At 36.6% G+C, this 24,768-nt stretch overlaps 1 protein-coding gene across 1 annotated transcript; it reads right to left on the reverse strand.

The window, feature by feature from the left end:
- Nucleotides 1-10,722: 10,722 nt before the first annotated feature.
- Nucleotides 10,723-23,409, reverse strand: LOC119191619 (pro-resilin-like). Its single transcript, XM_037445506.1, has 6 exons — nt 23,251-23,409; nt 22,659-22,729; nt 14,525-14,692; nt 13,171-13,276; nt 11,767-11,898; nt 10,723-10,974 (listed from the first exon to the last, which is right to left on the reverse strand). The coding sequence occupies exons 1-6, from the start codon at nt 23,407-23,409 to the stop codon at nt 10,822-10,824; spliced, it is 789 nt and encodes a 262-aa protein (XP_037301403.1). The 3' UTR covers nt 10,723-10,821.
- Between the last annotated feature and the right edge of the window lie 1,359 nt (nt 23,410-24,768).

Genomic DNA, 24,768 nt, shown 5'->3' on the forward strand with positions numbered 1-24,768 from the left:
AGGCTCGCCCCCGATCACATCATGGGACGGAACATACTTGGCGAAAAGTGGGTGCCCTAGTTGCGCCTCTGCATACCCCTTCGGGGATAAATGCGTGATGTTATGTATGTATGTATTTTTAATTCAAACGCATAATTTTAACCAATGTATCCAAATTGATATTTTATTTAATGATTCTTTGGAAATAAATAAAATCCATGAAGTATGGATTATTTCACTCATTCTCGTATAGAAGATATCTTATCCGAAATGAATAAGACTGATACAAGCTTTTATCTCTACATAGTACAAAACAAAGATTTATTAAATTCTAAGATATTTATTTCTTTCCTAAGCATTTAAATAAGTTTGTCTTTAAAAATGTTTTCTTACTATTAATATTTCTCATTATATCCTTTAATTTAATATCTATATAATGAGTGCGTAAAAATAACTATTTCGCCATCTTGGCCGGTCCGCCATATTGGATTTAGAATGACGTCACTCAGCTAACCAGGCATTTTCATGTAAATTTAACGTGTATCCAAAATTTCTTACTCGGTTGAGGATAACTACAACATTTAAAAGTTAAATAAAAGCTTCTAAAAATTAACACAAATCAAGACTTATCTCCAAAAGGGAAGGCAGAGGTTCAACACCGTGTCCATTCTGTCCCATGATGATATATAGTGAGCTAGTCCAACCTGAGATTCCTCAAGACTATTCGTACCCCAATCCAGTCCATATACACAGGGGCGCCGGGAGAGGGATACAAGTAGATGCATGTACACCCTATACTCAGAAATAAATCACAAAAAATATTTCACTGAATAAACTGTACATAACAATCACGTCATAATGTTTGATTTTATATTTCAAAAATCACTCAGAAAACAGTTAAAATTGTAAATTTCTTTATATACATCTATAGTATATATAAAAGAAAGTGGTGTTAGTAACACTATTTATAACTCAAGAACGGATGAACCGATTTGGCTGAAAATTGGTGGAGAGGTAGCTTAGAATCAGGAGACGGACATAGGATACCTTTTATCCCGTTCCCACGGGAACGGGACGTGATATAACAAAACGAAATTTGGTATGGACATAGTTAAGAACCTGGGAAGGTTATAGGCTACTATCCCGGGAAAATATATAGTGGGACTATTATCCCGGAAAACTCTTTCACGCGGGCGAAGACGCGAAGCAAAGCTAGTATGAATAAAAACAAAAAAAAAAACAAATGTGCGAGTATCTATTTTTTAGTTATGGAAGAGCGACGTCTCCTAATAGAAGCACTCTTGCCTAGAACGAGGCTCCAGCGACCAATTATTGTAAATGACAACTATGTTATAATCATCATCATCAGCCTACAACTGTCCATTGCTGAACATAGGCCTCCCCTAGAGCGCGCCACGTTGCTCGCTCCTCCGCTCTCCTCATCCAGATAAATAAACATTATTATTATTATGGGATTTTACACGAATGTGTTTTTCCTCGCAATGGAGGGTACGAAAAGCACGGGCCAAGGCCAAGTGCGTTATTTTTATTAAAACACTATGCATCCTCAGAATTTAAAAATTTGCGGGTTAAGCGACAGGTATTAAGTATGACAGCTTTTTGTAACAGCAAGTATGTTGAGGGGTTGACGTGCAGAATTTCAAGACTAGTGTGGAGTGTTTTTGGGATAACACCCGTGCTGGAGAGGACTATAGGCACCGTTCGGACGCGGTTTACTTGCCATTGGGTTTTTATTTCTATTGAGAGCTCCGTGTATTTTGCTATTTTTTCCGCATGTGTTGTAACTAAATTGTGTCTATTGCATATGGCTATGTCGATTAGAAATACTGTTTTATTTTGTTTATCTAGTAGGGTTATATCCGGTCTATTGTTGTATACAGTTTTGTAAGTTATTATTGTTCTATCCCAGTATATTTTAAATGCATCATTCTCTATAACAGCATCCGGTTTGTACTTATAGTATGGTTTTTTCTCCAAAATTAATTTACATTGGTGTGCTAAGGATTGGTGAATAATGGCAGCAACTTGGTCATGGCGGTGTTTGTAATCCGTCTGAGCTATGGATCTGCAAGCGCCGGTGATATTCTGGATGGTCTCGGAAGCACTGTGGCATCGTCTACACGAGTCTTGAAAGTTGGGCCTACGGATAATAAATTTCTGATAGTTTCTAGTGTCGACCATTTGGTCTTGAATGGCAATCATAAAGCCCTCAGTTTCGGGGAACAATTCACCTCGCTGCAGCCATGCGTTCGACGCCTTCATGTCGACATGGGGTTGCTGCAGGTCAAGGCGGTGTCGCCCGTGGAGGGATTTATTTTGCCAGGCGGATATTTTGTCTTTGTTACTGACTATATATATATATATATATATATATATATAGTCAGTCAGTCATACATAATGAATATATATATATATATATTCATTATGTTGTGTGTTTTGGAAAGTAAGTTAAGAGGTGTGTAGTGTTTATCTATATCTGCTATTATTTTATGCAAAAGAGAGGTTTGAGCTTTCTGAGAAAAGAAGTTCCTTAACGTGCTTATTTGTTTATTGTGTAGGTTTTCTACGTCGATAATACCACGCCCACCTTCTTCGCGTGGCAAAGTGAGTCTCTGTACACAGGATCTTGGATGATGTTTACGAAATTTGGTGAAGGTTGTGTTAATAAGCCGCTGCAGTTTTGTTAAATCTGTTTTGGACCATTTAATTAAGCCGAATGAATATGTCAGGATTGGGTCTGCAAAACTATTGACTGCCTTTTCTAAGTTACGGGACAATAGTTGGGTTTTCATAATAATATTTAATCTGTGTTTAAAATCTTTTTATTAGCTCTACCTTAGTATCTTTTAGGCAGACTTGATATGATTGTTGAAAACCTAAATATTTATATGTGTTATTGTAGTCTAATGCTCCTATGGACTGTCCTGTTGTTAATATGTAGGGTTCATGTCTTATGTACTGCCCTTTTCGATATGTAAACGTTTTACATTTATCAATTCCAAACGCCATACATATGTCGTTGGAAAACATTTGCGTGATGTCGGCTAGGTAATGAAGAGATGAAATGCTGTTGCTATAAAGTTTAATATCGTCCATGTATAGAAGGTGAGTGATATTCCTGCTTCCAGAATGTTCAGGCTCTATTTTGAGGCCCTCGTTGCCATTTAATAGATTAGACAGCGGGTTCAGAGCAAGGCAGAACCAGAGAGGGCTTAAGGCATCTCCCTGGAAAATACCACGTTTGATCGGTATTGGGTCGGTCACTAATGACTTATTAATTTTTAATGTCGTAACCCAATGCTGCATTATTGTTTTTAAATACTCTATCAACGTTGGGTGGATTTTATAGTGCTCTAAAACATAACCTAACCAGCTGTGAGGCACAGAGTCGAACGCTTTCTGATAATCAATATACATAGTGCACATGTCCCTTTTAGCTACAGTGTTATGTTTCATTGCTATGGTGTCGATCGTAATTTGCTCTTTACAGCCCTGATTCTGTTTACGGCATCCTTTTTGTTCTTCTGCTAATATACTGCTATCGGTAAGGTGTTTGTAGATAACCTGAGATATACATGAAGTGATGATTTTATAAATAGTTTGGAGGCATGTAATAGGTCTGATTTTTTCTGGATTTGTCGGGTTTGGGTCTTTAGGGATCATGTAAGTGATACCTTGTGTTAGAAAGGTAGGAACAATTTGAGGGAATTTTAAGAAATCATTAATATGATTGAGTAGTGATGCGTGTAGGGAAGTGAGCTTTTTATAATAAATGTTGTGAATGTGATCTGTGCCGGGTGTTTTCCAATTATGAGCTTTTCGTCAGCTCTCATGCATATACAATATAAAAGAAACAGAAAAAAACACAGTTAACGATCCCACAATATATATTATGACTCAATGTGATTCATATCTCGTATCATCGTGATGTATTCATGTATTTCCTATTAAAATTCGTAGGTTCAGGGGAATAACATAAAGCCACATGAAGAATTTATACCTATTTTCGAAAACAAATATTTGTCATGTAAGAAAGGTTACGAAATTATAATGACATAATTTTCTTTTTGGAAGTTATAAACAAGTCAAAACTTATACAGAACTCACTACATTTCTTGGAAAAAAAAACAATTACTTAGAAGTGATCATGTCAATAATATGTACATCACACAGAGCTAGTTATGCGCGGCATGTCATCCACCGCGACCTTGTGATTGGTGGAGCGCTTATATCACGTCTTTGGGAGACAATGGCAGTGCATTACTCGAATAAGTCTGCGCAGTGCCCGGAATTTAAACTGAACGCTTCGTTACATAGGGTATTAATTCACTTAAATTTATTTTTATATGTAATGTACACAAAGTACAGTCAAAATCCTGGAGTGCTTAAACAAAAAATAACCAAACAAATACACACCACGTGTTTATGACCGAACGGGTAGGTAGAGGTGCACCTCTGCTTGCAACTAGGGCACCCACTTTTTGCCAACCTAACCCTGTATCGAGCAAAATTTTATGTCAGCTATAACAGCACACTTGACTGCTGAGACTAAAATCATTGATCATAAATTTTACAAAGTAATGAATGACACCCTCCGAAATGTATCCTTCCTAGCCTAATTTAGGCCTCGGCGGTCATGGCCTAGGGACTGCACTATATGGGACAATATAGTGCAGAAATCTGTGCCCAATATACAGGCTCACTTTCCGTTCCTTCACTTCCATAGTCTGGTGAGAGGACAATCCGACATGACCGGAGAGAGATCGTAGGAAAAAAATAGACAGCACGACTACCGAAATACAATGGTGATTTCAAATCAGATTGATCATAGATAAGTAAATTTTTATCTGAATAATTTTTCGGGCACCTAAATTGATTTGACGGCGCTGGTCAATTATCAGAGGTGGACATGATTGATCTGCCTTCCAGAAACCGGGCGTTTGACGGATTTGGACCAAATTTGTCACACGGGTAAACCTATCGCGTTTATTTGCTCATATAAAAAATAAATACATTTTAATAGACGGCATTGGCGTCCTATAGTATTTTAAGGACTTTGTATCAGAAATGGTTATTCACACAGATAAAAACGCGAGCAACACCACATCTGAAATAAAAATATAATGTTCTCAACATTGTCGATAACTATCACATCCCGATGGTAACTGGTAAATCATTCGTAAATTTTGATTTAAAATGCAATAATGCAATAGTAGAAGCCAAACTTTATGCGGAAACTATAATTGATGTAATTTAAAAACTTTTTGAATATCTATTGATTTTGTAACTAGGAATGCGAATACCGCTGGAAAACTGACCTGTGGAAAGTCACCAACTCATACGTATTTTCTTTCTTGCTTGTTTATGATTTGCACCCGTTAACTACACACGCCATACATAACAAAATCCGATACCGACTCGACACATCAATTTCGAAATATTTTAAGTAATATATCTACCATGAAAATAAGTATTTTTGACTGAAACGTCCACGACAGCAATCCAGCTTAATCCAGGTTATGACATTTCGAAATGTCATATAAAGATAGCATATTTTTAATTCAAACGCATAATTTTAACCAATGTATGCAAATTGATATTTTATCTAATGATTCTTTGGAAATAAATAAAATCCATGAAGCATGCATTATGTCACTCATTCTCGTATAGAAGCCATCTTATCCGAAATGAATAAGATTGATACAAGCTTTTATCTCTACATAGTACAAAACAAGGATTTATTAAATTCTAAGATATTTTTTTCTTTCCAAAGCACTTACATAAGTTTGTCTTTAAAAACGTTTTCTTACTATTAATATTTCTCATTAAATCCTTTGATTTAATACCCATATCATAGGAGTGCGTAAAAATAACTATTTCGCCATCTTGGCCGGTCCGCCATATTGGATTTAGAATGACGTCACTTAGCTAATTAAACGTGTATGCAAAATTTCTTACTCGGTTGAGGATAACTACAAAAATTAAAAGTTAAATAAAAACTTCTAAAAAGTAAAACAAATCAAGACTTATCTCCGAAAGGGAAGCTGAGCTTGTCCAACCTGGGTTTCCTCAAGACTATTCGTACCCCAATTCAGTCCATATACACAAGGGCGCCGGAAGAGGGGTAGAAGTAGATGCATGTGCACTAGGGTGGAGCGATTTTTTAAAAATATTATAATCGCTTCAGAATACGTGTAAAAAGTTGCTCTTTTAGGTCATAAATAAACACAAAAAAAATCAGTTGGCTCATGCTATGTCTAGAGGTGCCCCCAAGATCATAAAGTTTTGGGAAATTCACGAATTTACTTATAAAATTACACATATTTTATGATCGCTGAATGACATCCTGAGCGATGCAGTGTTAAAGTAAGATAGATAAAAATAGCATTGAAACGTGCGTGTTAAGCACCGTGGGTTGCGGGGTACGGGGAGGTAATATTACATTTCGCTATTTACACTTAAACACCGATTGAGAGCCATCTTTGTGACAGGGTTGCGAGAGCCTAAAATTCTCACCCGAAAGTCCGGTATGTTTGTATAAACCGACTTGTGGCAGGCTAACAAACGTAAAAGTCAGATTTAAATAAATGATCGAATGTTAATAAATCAATTCCCGCGCGTAAAGAAGTTCACTAGTTTAACGTTTTAAAATTTTACGGCTGATATCGAGATATATGATGTAAACAATATTTTCCATTTTATATTCGTAGTTTAAGTAATTTTTCTGATACTGTAGTATATATTCTTTGTCTTGATTACAGTACAATGTTTTAAGTTAAGGTGGTAGCTCAAGGTCCATTTTCATACATTTTGTTTCGGCTTTAATCTGGGTAACTAAACAAGTATTGGCAAGTAAAGAATTTAAATTCACGTCTAGTTAGTGATTAGTTCTCGCAGTTGAAAGAAAAACGTAAAAATAATTAATAATCATGGATATTTCGGCCTTTAAAATTTCGTCATATTAAATTTTAATCACTAACTAGACGTGAATTTAAATTCTTTACTTGCCAATACTTGTTTAGTTACCCAGATTAAAGCCGAAACAAAATGTATGAAAATGGACCTTGAGCTACCACCTTAAACCACGACAAATGACAAACTGTCTTGTAATTGGTTTTCCGGCGAATTTGCCAATATCTCACATACCAACTTTTAATGACGTAATGAAATTTATCTATTTATTAAACTTAAATTAAAGCCTGACTAAACGACAAAAGAACTGACAGTGCATTATATATCTGAAAGATTGGTTCACGAAGTTGAAAAAGTATGGTTAAAAGTGACGCTGCCAACTGTGTGTGGGTCTAAAAAGAATTCACCAATTTATTCGTTCCTGTCACTACAGATATAGAGGCTTAATGAAATCATAATTGTCTAGTATATTATATCGTATAATATCCAGCATATTGAAGAATTATAAAAGCAAGATCAGAAACTGCTCAAGGACTTCGAACGTTTCCTTAAACGTTCGACGTGTTGGGCCTACACTCAACTTCAATGCCAAAGACTATAATATCGACATTCTTATGTGATAGGACTGTAAGATAACTGAGCCACTTCGAACTTGAAATATGTCTGATGATGCCTTAAAAGCCATTGTTAACAACGGTCTTGGCACATGTTATAATATTAGGGATTTTCTATACCACGCCCAAACCGTAGCGCGTTGCCTCAAGTTAGTGTCAAAAGCTTCAAGTGCAGTTTGTGAAGAAAATAAACGAGATGGTTTCATTAGGGCAATATTATTATCGTGTCAACTAATGCCTAATTTTAAAACAAAAAACAATTTGATATTTGGGTATTTATAATGAATTTCTGAACAATTCCTATCGTAAATAATAACATGAAATTTTTTTTTTTCTGATTTTCAACTGTGTTGGGGCACCTCGAAACGTCAAGACAAGTTGATAAAATTTTGTATGTTTAATTTATTTATTGTAACGCAACTTTTCATCGGTATGCCGTTCAAAAAAAAGATAGAAATAAATTGTCCATACATTATCGCTTCACCCTAATGTGCACCCTATACCCAGAAATAAATCACAAAAAATATTTCACTGAATAAATTGTACATAACAATCACAGCATAATGTTTGATTTTATATTTCAAAATTACTCAGAAAACTGTTAAAATTGTAAATTTCTTTATATACATCTATATATATAAAAGAATGTGGTGTTAGTAAGACTATTTATAACTCAAGAATGGATGAACCGATTTGGCTGAAAATTGGTGGAGAGGTAGCTTAGAATCAGGAGACGGACATAGGATACCTTTTATCCCGTTCCCACGCGAACGGGACGTGATATAACAAAACGAAATTTGGTATGGAGATATTTAAGAACCTGGGAAGGTTATAGGCTACTATCCCGGGAAAATATATAGTGGGACTTTTATCCCGGAAAACCGTTTCACGCGAGCGAAGACGCGAGGCAAAGCTAGTATGAATAAATCTCACTTTATTATTTGACGAAACTAGATCGGTGTTTTACATACCTTTAGTACCGTGTACCTTTTTTTTTTTTGTTTTCGCGGAGAAAGTGCCTTATGACTACCGCCCAGCCTTCGGGGGGGGCGACTGAACGGTTATGTTGGGGTCACCGTGCCTTACGGCCCGGCGTTGAGCCACCCGGATTTGATCTTTACCTTCGGGTGACCGCCCGACCGAGTCCCTAACCTATATAACGCACGGCATACCAACTAAAACTCCGCGGTGGCCCTCTTCGGCGCATTAGGGACGACTGTGGGCTTCCTCTGACTGAAATGCCTAAGTTTTCGTCCGCAGTCGTCCCTGCGCGGTGCCGCCTGTTGCGGCCCGTCTCCTATTGGGGAGGCTCAGAAGCCCCTGCGTAACCGAAGGACGCTCTCGGCGTCAACGGCAGCATGAGGCCTACCTTCCACACTGCCGTCCATCCCGGGGGTCATCACATTGTGCGAGATGTGCACAACGTACACTAAGGGCGGACGGCCCCCAGCCGCCCGCCGACGACCCCCTTCGTGGCCCCTATTAGTCGCCTCTTACGACAGGCAGGGGATACCGTGGTGGAATTCTCCAAACGCCCCCATTCCACAGGGCGGGATGCTACAACTACCTTAAATTGTTAAAAATTGTAATTTATTCTGTCATTCCCTGTGATAACCACCCTCTGTATATTCCCGTGGAAGAATGATGTCACTATATTTAAAGCTATGTTTTTTTTCGTAATTTTAAAATCAATTCACATTTTTTCAATGTGTCGTCAGAAAATAATGTTACTTTGCCACTACTTTTGTTGCAAATAACACAAATTAATGTGTCACCCATGACTTGTTTTTTAACGAACAATCACTTTTATTTAAAAGTCACATAAACAAATTTTTAACTTATAATTTACGTATCATACACCAATAATATTGAATTTACTTTATAGTCTGTAATATTCGAAATCTTTTATGTTATTAATTAATAATGCATATTAATTATTAATAAGTTTCTGCGTCGGTGGCGCAGTTGTCCTGCATGTGCGGTACGACAGCGCTCTGAGGTCCTGGGTTCGAATCCCGGGTCGGTCGGTGATATTACGGTTTTCTGCTCAGTATCAGCCCGGAGTCTGGAATTTGTGCCCGATATGGCGATAGGCTCGCCCCCTATCACATTATGAGACGGAACACACTTGGTGAAAAGTGGGTGCCTTGGTTGCGCCTCTGCATACCCCTTCGGGGATAAATGCGTGATATTGTGTGTGTGTGTGTATATAAATTATTAATTAATAATATTTGAAGATAGTATATAATACTATTTTAGCCGATGTAAATATGTGCTGAGTACTAACTACTAAACAACACATGCGCAGTAGAAATAATAACTGTACAGCGAGGAATCGCGGTAGACTCTACTCGCCATCTCACTCGCACCCACCCATGAATATACTGACTCGCGCTCGTTCCTACAGCCACCCTACATACTTGTCTGCCAAGGGGTTGGAACTATCAAAAACGCCTGGTTAACGAGGAAACATCATTTACTTATTACCCAAGTACTATATATCAAAATCAGCTTTTATACTATAACGTAAATAAAATTATAATTTCATGAACATTATGGGTGTCTGGCAAGGGATTGCCACTATGTTAAGTGTATGTCAATGGATAACGTAATTTTTAATAATTTTCTGAAGGTAATACCAAAAAATCTCACTTTATTATTTGACGAAACTAGATCGGTATTTTACACACCTTTAATACCGTGTACCTGCCAAAGCCACTGTAACCCAAACTTCATAATGGCCCATCGTTCTTACCTGTGTTGGGAGCATGCGCTAACAAACTTTCAGCTTTTATAAAATAAGGAAGGTCTGGGGTTCACGGGCTCTTAATCTATAAGGATTACAATACTTTATTTATAAAGTGCCGTTATAATATAAAATAATAATATTAGCCCTATATTATAAACCGACAAAAAACTAAGTTGCTGTAGGATATATTCTGGATGAAACATATAACGGCAAATATTTTTTATACTTGAATGAACTGCTGAAACTGCTCTAAACAGCAATAAAAAGAAAATTTTCTCTTTTCTGTCTATCGTTTACTGTAGTTTATACCTTAAACTAATTTTGAAACAACACCAGAGTTTCTTGCTCGTTCTCTGTTGAGAACTGCTTTCCGAACTGGTGGTAGAGTTAATATTGACGGAATCTAAATAATGTATTACATTTTACAAGCTCAAATAAATTATTTCATTTCATTTCATATCATTTAATTCAGCAATAAATTCTTTTGACAAAATAAATGTATTCTAAATTTAAAAATAACGTTTTGACGTCACATTTTTAATTCGCTCAGTAGCCACTAGAGCGCGCGTTGCCATAGTTACCGCGACCATTGGTGCGAAATAGCTGAGCGTTGTTGTCATATCCCGATCGGCTCACGTCAGTATCTTGGTAGGATATTTGTGGTTTGAAACCCTGCTCGTCCGCCTCGTAGTTTACTGTCTGAAAAAAACAGATAGGGTAAATAAACCATATTAATCCTGTTACGTAATGTCCTATGTTAAAAAAGGAGGTTATCAATCCGAGTTTTTTTTTTTATATATTTTACTTCAGAACTTAAGTCATTTATTAACCGATTTTGAAAATTATTTTTTATCTCAAATATTACAATATTTTCCTGTTTGGTCCCATAGATTTTATTCCAAAATCGGTTCATAAGTTTGGTTTTAAAACTAGGGTAAATATGTCGTCCAAGTAAATGAAATTGCGAAGTTGCGTCTTAGGGCCGCATTACTAAATCTCACTCTTGTGTAAGATCTCAAGTATTGTAATGTATTTGAATAAATAAATAAAGCTTAAGATGGCTTTCAGAGCTTACTCTCAACTGAGTCAGCGCTGTTTAATAAACAAAACTTACCTGTCAAAATCCGTTATATGCTGTGGTTTACGATATCTTTTGAGATGTTAATATCCACTGAATAGCTACGACTTAAGATACTGATTTTAATTAAATATGCAATTTAGAAAAGGGCGCATGTCTAAAAATTTAAGAAATTCAGGAAATAGATTTAAGTTAATATTTTCAAAAGTCGGAAAAAAAAGATTTTATTGTTACAATTTAGGTTTAATTAGCAATAAAAAATTACAGAAGTTTCGTTGTTACTTGTATAATTTCATTTCTGGATATTTTATATTTATGATTTGGCCTCTTCGAAATTGCATATTCAATTTGACAGCGTCTCAACAGCAGAAACGGAGTTTTATCTATTTAAAGACCTTAGTTTTCGGCTGTACCTGTTTCTTGCCATCAGGGAGTACCACGTGGTATTCTCCTTGGGCGCGCTGCTCCTGTCTCTCCTCATGGTGGCCGAACTCTGTGCCTTCCTGATCCTTCACCATGTACCCGAAATTGTACTTAGCTGGTTCCTGTAACATTAAGACCATGTATGTGCTTCTTTTTGTACCGGCAACGTGCAACTGCACTTGATGGTAAGTGGAGTAGGGATCAGATATTGGCGACTGGTGAGGGACAATTGCCTCTTGCCAGACAAAATAGGGGACCGGCCTATGCTTGATTTTGTACATTATTCTATATGTAATGGTTAATAATACGAAAAAGAAGCACTCCTGCGAAAACTGCATAAAAATTTGGTTAAAAAATGAGCGAGTAATTCATATTTAAAATATTGTAATGTGCAGAAGTGGGCGCGATGTGGGAATATCGCTTCATCTCTTTCTTTCGCACGCGTCGAAATTCCCGATGACGTCACATGTGGGTATTTCGTCTCTTTCTGTTTCTTGTTAATTACCCCTTCCACCGAAATTTAAAGACTTATAACTTGTTGATTTTTTACCGGATTTTAATAATTCCATCTGTGTTATAATTTATATTATGTAAATATTTGTTAATAGTAAAGAACAAAAATGAGTCCGGTACCCTATTGTGCTGTTTGAGGTTGGATATATACAGGCTGATCCCGGAATGCGACATAGGTGTGCCATTAACGTTTTACACATGTTTTTTTTAACGTTGACATACGTTTGTTAGCCTGGCAGGGTTTATACAAACACGCTGGTATTGCGAGTGAGTGCTTTAGGCACTGCGAGCCCTTAAGTGGCCATGCTTAGAGCGACCCTCTAAAGGGTCACGGCCTCGGCTCAGGACGGTCACTGAGAGAGGATGACACATCAGCGATTATAGGTAACGCGAGTGGTGGGCAAGTGATGTAATAGTCTACCTAGTTTGCATCGGCACGCGGGCCGGAATTATCAAAAGGTTCGGGGGGACGGGAGACGCGGCGAGGTCCTCGGCGGTGAGGACGTAGCTGCGGTCGTGTTTGAGATTTTTGAGCTGCTCGTGCTTGAAGCGGATTGCCAGAGTTATATCGTCCTCTGGTTCAGTAAGATTTTACACCTTATGTACAGTGGTGCTTATAAGTGACATTTAAAAATTTAAATAACGCGATCTGAAGGACATTGTAGCCAGTGTAACTGGACATAGTGAGACTTAACACCTCATGTCTCAGGATGGCGAGCGCAGTGGAATACCAAAGAATAATTTGTAACTCAAGGTGTTGGATGGTGTTTCTGCTGTTTATGGGCGGCCGTATCGCTTACCATCATGCGAACGGCGGGCTTGTCATTCAAAGCAATAAAAAAAATAGATAATTAGATTTATTTTAAATAATGCTTACTTACAGTATTGGCTCCGTCAAAAGCATTTCTTCCAAATGATGCCGCATTGTCGTAACTTTGCTTTCCATTGAATCTGGCTTGAGGAGATTCATATCCGCGAAGAGCATTCCTAAAAGATAATAATAATCAGAATATAATTATTTATCAGTGATGTATATTTTTCTTCTTGCGTCGATGTCCTCAATTTTCCTTTTTATATAATTTTTAATATTAAGTTTTATTTACTAATTTATGTTTACCGCCCGATTTGTGGCCAATAAATGTTTTTTTCTTTCTTTCTTTCTCAATGATGAGTGTCGTGACCTCCTACACGGATCATTTTATTCCGGACTATGCTGCGCCAATGGTGCCGGTTCTCTGCAACGTGGATTGCTCCGTACATGTTGCTGTCAAGAGCGGAGCGGATTTGGCCCGACCAGCGCATCGGACTTCGCCCCCGAGACATTTTACCCTGGACTTTGCCGGCAATAACGACCTTCTCAAGATTGTCACCATTCTTATAAGTTAGAATGGTGACAATCAGTTCAGTGATAAATATAAGTTATTAATTTACTTTTATTAATTACCGGTCATTATTTATCAAAAGAGTTTTAAGATTATATAGAGCAGACATTGTGAATATTGTCATACAAAAATTTCGCGCTGATGCGATAGTTACTCGATCTACCGCAAAATAGTAAACACCAATGTAAAATATCATGTTATTTCCATTTCCACAGATTTGCACGTTTTTGATGCGCATATTAGCATATTTTCTGTAAATATGTTATTTTTATATTAATATCTAAGGACGCTGTGACATCTTGTCACACGGATATTTCAAATAAGACAACCCTTCCCAATTGGTAATTACTTTTGGAGAAAAATAGGGTCTGATGTCCGATCTATAACTATACTGTTTAATGCCTTTGTTATTAATAATTAGACCATACATTTGGTAAATAAAATCAGTGTTAAATAATAATGTACGCATGTAATGTAATTTCCTTTCTCAGAGGTAGATAGAGGTATAACAAAGCCATGATAGCTACGTTAGCTCCCATGCAATAGCTGGTATATTACCATTTACTAACATAATTGATTTAAAAAGAAACACACAAAGTACTTTATGTAAAATATTAAAATGAATAGGAAATCATCGTGAGGAAACCTGCATACTTGAAAAGTTCTCTTTAAGAATTTTGAGGATATGTGAAGATTGTAAATCCACACTAGGCCAACGTGGTGGTCTATGGCCTAATCTCTCTCAGTAGTAAAGGCCCGTGCTCAGCAGTGGGACAGTATTATAATATCAGCCCTGTATTACTACTACTAAGTAGTAATACAGGGCTGATATTATATTACCATGAGTTATTACCTTCCAAATCCATTACCATGGACGTCGTGGTAGTCTTGTCCAAGCGACCCAGAGGTACCACGCGCCTGCCCATGGGAAGCTTCCAGACTCCGAGCAGCCACTATCTCAGGAGCTTCGAAGGTTTGGATTTGAGAGTAACCATTTCCGCCAGGCGGAGGCGGGAGATAACTGCAAAATTAAATGATTTTAGAACGGTTTCCGGAGAAAAAAATATATATAGGGCCTGATTTACAAGTTTTAAAAAAAAATAGATGCTATATTAAACAGATACAGTCTTACTTATAAACTAGTTTTAGCGTTAAGAGGTGGTTAAGAATTGCTTAAATAGCTGTCAAAAACATCACCGATTCCTAGTTCAAACCTTATTAAGAGGCAAGATGGCGGGTTTTGACTTACAGCTGATCGAGTGAATTTGTATTTTAACTAGGCATAGCTTTGCATTTTTTTTTATAAGTAAGACTGATAATGTAGTCAACCATAACAGTAGCTGAACGAATTCAAAATATCAAATAAATTTAAACTTTTGACTCCGTATCAACAATCATTTTCTCTGCATTAAAATAAATAAAATAAAAAAAGCTTTTTAAAAACAAGCTTTTATTACTTGTTCATTAAAAATAACTAAAAAGATAACAATAATTTAAACCCGATGTATTAAATATTTGCATTTTTATATCAGACACATTTTTTTATAAATAAAAACGTAAATGGAAGTAACAAATTAAAAAAGCATAATAATACCTGATATGTTTTTTGTTTGCCCATCAAGATAATTTGGATATCTGAAATTCTTATACCACCTTACTATTAAAAGTTGTATCCGTTTATGTTAATGTTTTATCTCGCTCCGTTAAGCAACATTTTATTTTAGAGGAAGCAAGACAAAACATTGTAGTATGATAAATGTACACAGTATTTATTAGAAAGGCACATGAAAGCCAAAGAGTACAGTATTAGGAAAAATTCCTTGCCTACCTATTAGACGGGGCGGCTCGGCTACCACCAAAGCTACGAATAGTGCGATGATAAAGATCTGAAAGAAATAATTTTAGTGATCAGAAATGGTGTTCCTTCTACTTTTTACGGACGTGGTATTATCATCAGCCGCAGGGCTACTGCTGAACATGGGCCTCTCCCAAAGATTTCCATATCGATATATTGGAAGCGGTCCGCATCTAACGACCTCCTACCACATTTATTAGGTCATCTATCCACCTTGTGGATGGATGTTTGAGGCTTTTAATAATAAAAAAAAAAATAGCATTTAAATAATAACAAGCCATTATTAAATGCTATTAAAAGAGAAAAATAACCTTTAAATTTAATTGATCTTTGTTTTAAATTATGTAAAGATAACAGCTCGTAGCGAGATATACTGTTCTTCCAATGCAGTCAATTTACGTAGTGGTTAATTAAAATATAAAAACCGGAAAATTTGTTTTTTTTTTTTTTTTAAATAAAAATTATATAGATAGCATTTTTTATTTGTAAAATATTATGTAATAGAATAAATAAACCCTAATTACTTAATTTAATTAAGACAAATACCTTCATATCTCCAAGTGACACAGAAAACGATGTACTATTGAATGATATCCATAGCCCACATACTAATGCTTTTATACAAGCTTTTGAGTCATGAAATATAGCCTGTCATTAGTAACAAAAGATTTCAAGGTACGCCTGATTGAAGACACGAAAACTTGTGGAGTTGTTCTTAACTTTTAATGCCTGTTTAATTCTACAGAATTATTAATATTAAATTATTATAAATTAAATAAAGTTTGTCAACCAAGGGCGTCGCCAGCCGAAGGCCCAAGGGGGGAAAAGTTGACATAGAGAATGAGAAAAGTAAGAATTTGTAGATAAAGTCGAAAGTAAGCTTTACATTTGGCAATTTGTTTAGAATCTCTAGGGGGGGAGGGGTCAGCTGACCCTCCTGCCCCCCATTGGTGACGTCCTTGTTACAAACCCATTCTAGGCCAGCTCGGTGCAATAACTAGACCCCCTCAATAGTATAGGAACTGAACAGCAGAGGTTTAGAAGTAAATGTATACAGGCTTGGTAAAAGGCCTGTATTCAGTACAGTTTTATGAATCTCATTTAGATTTCTATAGGAAGCTTTACTATCTCGGAATGTAGATCTCTCATATGTAAGAGTCCGCCTAGGTAGGTACCACCGTAATATCTATTTTTGCCGCCAGGCAACAGTGTGTAGTCACTGTTGTGTTCCGGTTTGAAGAACATTGTAGCTAGTGTAACTACTGGACATAAGACTTAATATCCCATGTCTCAGGATGGCGAGCGCAGTGGAATACCAAACAACACTTTGTAATTCAAGGGGTTGGATGGTGTTTGCGGGCGGTCATATAGTTTACCATCAGGCGAACGGCAAGCTCGTCTCATCATTCAAAGCCAATAAAAAAATTGTTTAACTGATCTTCAAATCAGAATAAAATAGTGCTACCTTCATCTTAGCGATTGAAATATACAAAACTGAGGATATAAGACTTACAATACATAAAAAGATCAAACCCCTTATTCATAGACGTTATTTATCTAAGGACGGAACATTGCTGTGATAACAAGTCTGTTTCTCAGTGCTGACGGCATGGCAGCCTTCGCAGTGCGTAGACATAGGGCCGTTGTGATTAGCTAATACTGAGATACAACTTGAATCTAGTTGGCTGTCATATAAACAAAGCTGAGAAACAGACTTCTATAAATAAGGGAGCAATTTTTTAGTAATAGAAGTCAATTCTAAAGGTTTTTCTGTTCCCCAAATGTTCCTCATTGACAAAATCCGTGTTGACATGACGCTTCCTAGCATATTGCCTGACCTCATTCGGAGCAGTCGTGAAGATAGAGTCCTTCATCTAAACTAATTAGGCTCTGTATGACATTTTGGCAATCGCTTCATTTGTGTAGTGCCAAAAAGTACCTACTTACAAGATTAGATTGGTCAAGAAAACATCTGGGAATTTTTGAAAATTGTAACGTTTTAAATTGCATGCTCGATTTGGCGATAGGTTCGCCCCCTATCACATTATAGCAATAAGCACAGAATATGGATGTATTAGTTGGCGGATTTGCCTACGCCTTTAAAGTTTAAGTAAACGTATAGTCCATTTTCGACTGTGTCCGTGGCGTAGTTGTGTTGTATAATTACCATATGGGTTCGGGTTCGATCCTCGGGTCGGGAAAAGTGGGTTTTTCTGGTCAGCATCCGCCTGGAGTCTGGTAGTAGTTATGCCGGATTTGAAAACATTATTTCTGATATAATATGTGGAGAAAAGTGAATTTGACCTCTGAGATAGTAAATGGCTGTTATGTACAGTCAGCCACAAAAATAGTTGAACAAATTGACAACTTCAAAACGTTCATGTTGACTTTAATATAAATATATAGCTGGAGTTTGTTTGAACGTGCTTATCTCAGGCACAACTACAGCGATTTTGTTTTTTTTTAGGAAGTTCTGTTACTCCTGAGTGCTGTGGGCTACATTTTATCCCGGAACGTTAAGTCGTCGAAACGTGAAGTCGACGCTAGTCTAAAATCAAATTAACCCTTTGAAGTTTATTTTATTAAAGAAAAAACGACTCTCGGTAATGGCATAAAAGATAAAACCGATTTGAAATTTTTATTTGTTCAACAACTTTTGTTGCTGTTTGGACATAACATTATGAAATGAAATGAAATGATTTATTTGAATCTGTAAAATGTTATACATTATTTAGATTCCGTCTATATTAACTCTACCACCAGTTCGGAAAGCAGTTCTCACCAGAGAAGAACGGGCAAGAAACTCTGGTGTTGCTCTTTTCAATCAGTTTAGTGTGTACATGATAAAGTGAGAAGATAAAAATAAATACAATACAATTGGTTTTTTATTGTTGTTTAGAGCAGTTCATTTATTTATTATTATTTTAAAAATATTTATCTAACGAAGATAACTTATCGTTCTATTTATTTCATCAGTTCGAAGTTATAGTAATTATTCCGTCCATCGATGTATCCGAAATGACAGTAATTTATGGTAATTCGAAATTTTCACATTTTACTTCAATAAATATTGTAATTGGAATAAATATTATGTTTCCTAAACAGTCTTGGGAATAATACATATTTTTTTAGGATCATAATGTTTAGGTATTACGTATAATCTATATTTTTAACTTATTATTATTATTTATTTTTTTATTACATTTATTGTTAATTACCATTGGCGGTCTTATCGCATTCTGCGATTTCTTCCAGACAACCTGAGAATGGAATGGACAAGATGTGTGATATAATAGAGGGTGTCGACTACAAACGAAAAAAAATATAATAATGAAGATGTATCTAATAATGTAATATGTCCTAATATTGAATAAAATATTTGGTTTTAATAATAAGATACATAATAATATGCATACACTAAATATCATATATAATACTATAAATAAAAATATATATAAATATTAATAATAAAAAGAAATGAAAAATTTATATATAAGTATCCGAAAGTATTACAAACATGGAAAAGGATAAGGCAATTCTGGGACAGTGATAAATAATGAAGCTTTACAAGCCTTTTAAAAGTCCAAAGAGATTTGGCCTTTCTTATCGACACAGGTAACTCGTTCCACAGACGTGCAGCATTTATAGTAAATGACTTGCTGAGGAATTGTGAGGTATGTTTGAATATTTCTAACTCCAGACTCTCAGATGATCTTAGTGAACGAGAATGAGTGTTATGCAAAAAGTGGAAGCGCTCTTTTAAATACAAAGGTGAAGTGGGAAGAAATAAAATACAGTAAAGCAGAGCAAGGATACGAGTATTGCGGCGAAGACGTATAGGAAGTCACTTGAGTTTTTTACGATATTCTGAAACATAATTGTAACTTATTAACATAATTGTACAAAATATTTAAACTTTTTGGCTGTTGATGTTTGTCATGCAGGCACCTCATCGTAAGGGTGTTTATCGAGCTGGGAAATAAGCCAGGAAAAATCCACAGTTTCACTTCATTCAGGTATAATTAGTGCAGATGTGGTATTCTCTATGGCAGTATAAACTCGTAACACGGCTGTGTTATGTGAAGTTAGCGTGACATGGTATTCAATTTCTGTTGTCTCAAACGCTTTACGTGCTTGTTACGCACTGTTAAAATAAAGCGTGGCGATAGCCCCAGAATCGGTATCTTCTTTAGTATAATTCATATTAGAAACTAACATTTGCTCATAGCTTCATCCGTGTGAAAGTTTTTCTGAGATAAAAGTCCCACATATATTTTCGCAAGATAAAAACTATGTTATATCCTTCCCAAGGTATCAAATTATTTCAACGCAAATTTCCATAGTAATCCATTTGTTACTTTTTGAGTTTATCTTGTTCAATGAAATGAAACTACATACTCGTCTTCACCTTTGCTGATATTGTGCCAAAAATCATCCATTAATAATAAATATTTTCACCAAAAATCTAGGTTTTAGTTTTCTGTTTCATAATTTTGTAGTTTAATGCGAATATGGCGCGTGCGTGAGTGTATTTCTGACTGAAAGCATGATATTGCAGTAGCGAGGAATTCTCTTAGAGTAGTAGGGCGCGTAAAATTTATATTATAATAATAAGGGCCCTGTATTATATACTTTCCCACTGTTGGGCACGGGCCTCCTCTACTACTGACGGGATTAGGCCTTAGTCCACCACGCTGGCCTAATGCGGATTGGTAGACTTCACACACCCTCGAAATTCTTATAGAGAATTTCACAGGTATGCAGGTTTCCTCGCGATGTTTTCCTTTACCGTTAAAGCAAGCGATAATTCACAAAGAATATCCACATGATTTTATAGAAAAATCAAAGGTGTGAGCCCTTGAGATTTGAACCTGCGGACATTCGTCTCGGCAGTCCGTTCCACAACCAACTAGGCTATCGCTGCTTCTTTTAAAATTAATATTACTTTTTGTTACTATTTATTTTGTTCGAAACTTAGACATTTTTATATCTACGGTTCAATTAACTTATTGTAAATTGTTATTTCCAAGTAGATAAGTGTGTTGTTTTATTTAGTAACGCAATTTCTAAATAACTCGGTATATTATACGCAATGTTTTGCGCATTTTTCTCAGAAGCGAACTATAACGGCGGGACTGAAGGTGGGAAACGGCGCGCGCGCAGTGATGACAAGTCACATCAATGTGCATTGTGCAAGCGCCAATGACGTAGTCATAGTAAAGCGGGAGAGAAAATAATGAAAGAAGGAGGCGTTTTAACCTCAAAACATAGGGACGTTTACATCTAGATAAGCTAGTTATTAAGCACCACGGATAAAATTAAAAGAAAGGGTCCTATGTCGTGAGCTGTTAGATTTGATTACAATAGGCATGGCAAAAATTGCCAGAAATGTGCAAATACACAGAAGTTTTTAATATTTTAGTCTAGGAGACTGGTTAGTTTGTATAATTATCAATGCCGTTACTGTGCCATTGGTAAGAACGTCATTGTGATTTAACAGCAAAATATTTTAAAAAGTCTTTGCAGACTGCATTTTTTGTATACAGACAAGGCAAATTGCATATAATGCTAAGCGGAGTAAGGACCAGATAGATTGTCGACTGACGAGATAGTAAACACTCGTCAGTCGACACAATTATGACGGCCTGTTTGAAAATATAATCAAGCTGGTCCCGGAACGCGTTACGCTACGCACTTATGTGAGCCACTATGGTCTTTGCAAATGTTTGTGTTGTTGCAATATTATGAATATTAGCACCTCTTTTTTTAATTATGTTTTTATTCTTTGTGTAACATCTCTTGTTTTAGAGGTGATGGAAAACATCGTGAGGAAACCTGCATACTTGAGAAGTTCTCTATAGAAATATTGAGAGTGTGTGAAGTCTACCAATCCGCAGGCCAGCGTGGTGGACTAAGGCCTAATCCCTCTCAGTAGTAGAGGTGGCCCGTGCACAGCAGTGAGACAGTTGTATGACACAGGACTGATATTATTATTATATAACATTATGACTTATTAAAGCTATTCTTTTTATTTTTATAGTTTATAAAGACTGTAAGTATTCTTCTGTAACATTATTTGGGAGGCATAACATAGTTGATAGACATTAAAATAAAAAATAAAGTAATCCATAAATATTTATTTCTGAATTATCTTAAAACTATGAGGTAAATTTTTTGTTATTTTTACAATTTGCATAAAATAAATAAGAATATTGTCGCTTAAAAATTAAGCACACACAATGAATGACACACGCAATGGATCTTGCAATTTTTTATATCAAGAGAGTATCAATTAACGGAATGAAATAGTAATCTTGATGGTTTTATAAAATATCCGATTCTAATTGGAAGAAAGAGTAAAATTGTTATCTAAAAGGCTGTTTCACATAAATACTACTCGTCACATAAATATACAACCCGATCAAATAGAAAATCTAATCTATGCTCACAAGTGAATAGTTATAAAACAGTCATATCTATACGAAGTGTCGAATGAAATTTACTTGAAACTTGTTTAATAGACTAAATGCAGAATTAAAATAGCAGACACCCAAAAGGTTTAATAATTCGAATGTCAAAATAAGTATGTACTACAAAATAAATAGATTATAACAGATCTCCAATCAAATATTGCATGTACAAGGCTTATGATTTAAGTGAAATATTCTAGAAATTTCTATATAAATGATAATTAGGAAGAAACAATTAATGTCGGTGTAGTTTTAATGATTTAGTTGCCATTTACGCGTCTGTTTTAAAGTAGGTATATAATATTTTTATTTATTCAAAAACTTAAGCAGTTATTCCACAGTTTAATCTTAAAAAATACAGTATATCGTTGACAGAATTCAACTTGCAATTTTTACTTATTGTAAACATTGGCTTCGTAATCAAAATTCGGATGTCAATAAAATGCGGTTTGTAAAAAGTATTACCACACAGAAATTCCGCAGCGTATTTTCTGACGTATTATTTTGCTCATTTTGAATACGTAATTTCCAATGAAGATCCAAGTTAGTATAATAAAGTTTCCGTCGTATTTTGTTAAATTTCAATCCGTTGACACTTCCAAATAAAGTCGCATTAATAATGTCCATCGGAGGCAGTAAGGTCAGCAGCGTTGTCATCGTACCCAGAACGGAGCGCTGGCTCCACGGATATCCGTGGCTTGAAACCACGCTCGTCGGCTTCGTATTCCACCACCTGGAAAGAGGAAAGGACCTATTTATTTTTATTGCTTTGAATGACAAGAAGAGCATGCCGTTCACCTGATGGTAAGCAATACGACCGCCCATAAACAGCAGAAACACCATCCAACACCCGTAATTACAAAGTATTGTTTGGTATTCCACTGCGCTCGCCATCCTGAGACATGAGATGTTAAGCCTTATTTGTCCAGTAGTTACACTGACGACAATGTCCTTCAAACCGGAACACAAAAGTGACTACACACTGCTGCTTGGTGGCAGAAATAGACATAGCGTTGTTACTGTAATGTCCTTTGGAGCGTAAAGAAACACAGCTAATAGTTGTTAGCATGGTTTATTTTCCACTGACGTATCAATGTCATTCTTACAAACTCAGCCCATAGTGCCATAATACTCCGCATAGTTTGCATACACTACATCTCTCCCGACTTAATTTAATCTTAACGGTCTACTCCTTTTATAACCAACAATTTTCTCTAATCTACATTTCCGCAATGGTCGTGACTGGGATAGTACAGGCGTAGTGGGCGGCGTACTAAACTTTTCATCTTGTGTTTGATGTTCATTTGCACTCGAAATGTTCGGCGATGATATGCCTACGCCGAGCTGCCGCCTTATAGATGGCGATATTGAGAACCCGTTACAAGTGAACGTTCTTGAACTGGGTCGCCTCATTCTCACGACTTGAACCCATTATATTAGGTCTGGACTCCTAGAACTCGTGGGGATAACAAGCGACCCACACTCGGCTTAAGCTGATCGATGTGTCTATGTATTACTTTACTATTCTTGTCTAAGACCTTGAAGTCCCTTACACCCGTAGCCTTAGCCACAGTACCAGGAGCCCACTTCTCCGTCATCGAATGCTGCCGGTACCAGATTCTCTCCCCAACTTTTAAACTTCTATTTTCACCCCGAGCGTCGTTAGTTTGACGTTGTTGCGCTCGATGCACATTATTTTCTCGGTCTGGCTTAATAATATCTAACGGAGTTCGCAACCTTCTATTCATTAATAATACCGCTGGACTTTCTTTTGTGGTAGAATGTTCGATGTTTCGATAATGTAATAAGAATGTATTTAAGGTCCGATCCACATTTTACGTTCTAAAACCGCCTTTTTATTACTTTCTTTAAGGTTCTCACTGCATTTTCTGCCGCCCCGTTAGATGAAGGATGATACGGAGCTGTAAATATGTGCTCCGTACCATTCCGCCTAACAAAATTTGCGGAACTCACCACTAGTAAATGGAGGCCCGTTATCTGTTACTATTTGTTTAGGGATACCGAACCTGCTCCATAATTCATGTAGTTTCGCAATAGTGCTACCCGCCGCCGTACTCGGTACACTAAATACTTCTAGCCATTTAGACATAGCGTCAACAACAACCAAATATAATTTCCCTGCTATAGGTCCCATATATAATCCAGGTGCACTCTTGTCCACGGCCGAGTCGGCCAAGGCCAGGGATGCGGTGTGGCGCGTGAAGGTGCATCCGAGAACGCAGCGCACGTTCCACACGCGCCACAAGCTTGCTCCACCGCCTCGTCAATACCGGGCCACCACACGTAACTGCGAGCCAAGGCTTTCGACTTGACTATCCCCATGTGAGGCTCATGGATTATATTNAATACCTTTCGCGGCAACCTACAGGTATTACTACTCTATGCCCCCACATCACGCATCCTAGCTCTTCGTACAATTCGGATTTCCTATTGAAATACGGTCGCAAAGCAGTGATCTCGCAAGCTTCAGGCCAACCATCGCGAATGAAAGTCAATATCCTAGCTAAAATGACGTCCTTTGCCGTTTGTATTTTGACCTCTTTGTAATTTAACAATAGCGCCTCTTGTGCAAAATGCAAAAAAGTTTGTTCGGGAATAGTGTCCTTGTAACATTGGAAATCTTTGGTCACTTCCGGTAACCTTGATAGGCCATCCGCGCAATTTTTCAGAAGTTTTGATATACTCTATCTCATAATCATATGCCGAGAGAGAATTACGGCCCAACGTTGCATCCGGCTAGCGGTCATGGTT

The sequence above is a fragment of the Manduca sexta genome, unplaced genomic scaffold, assembly GCF_014839805.1.
Source record: "Manduca sexta isolate Smith_Timp_Sample1 unplaced genomic scaffold, JHU_Msex_v1.0 HiC_scaffold_1707, whole genome shotgun sequence".
Lineage (NCBI taxonomy): Eukaryota > Metazoa > Arthropoda > Insecta > Lepidoptera > Sphingidae > Manduca > Manduca sexta.

Excerpts from the sequence above, each read along its gene's own strand:
- LOC119191619 (XM_037445506.1), bottom strand. The coding sequence starts at position 23,409 with ATGAGGCGACCCAGTTCAAGAACGTTCACTTGTAACGGGTTCTCAATA. Across the intron at positions 14,693-22,658 it reads GAGCCAGCGCTCCGTTCTGG|TTATCTCCCGCCTCCGCCTG; the intron begins GTACGATGACAA and ends TTAATTTTGCAG. Across the intron at positions 13,277-14,524 it reads CATGGTAATGGATTTGGAAG|GAATGCTCTTCGCGGATATG; the intron begins GTAATAACTCAT and ends ATTATCTTTTAG.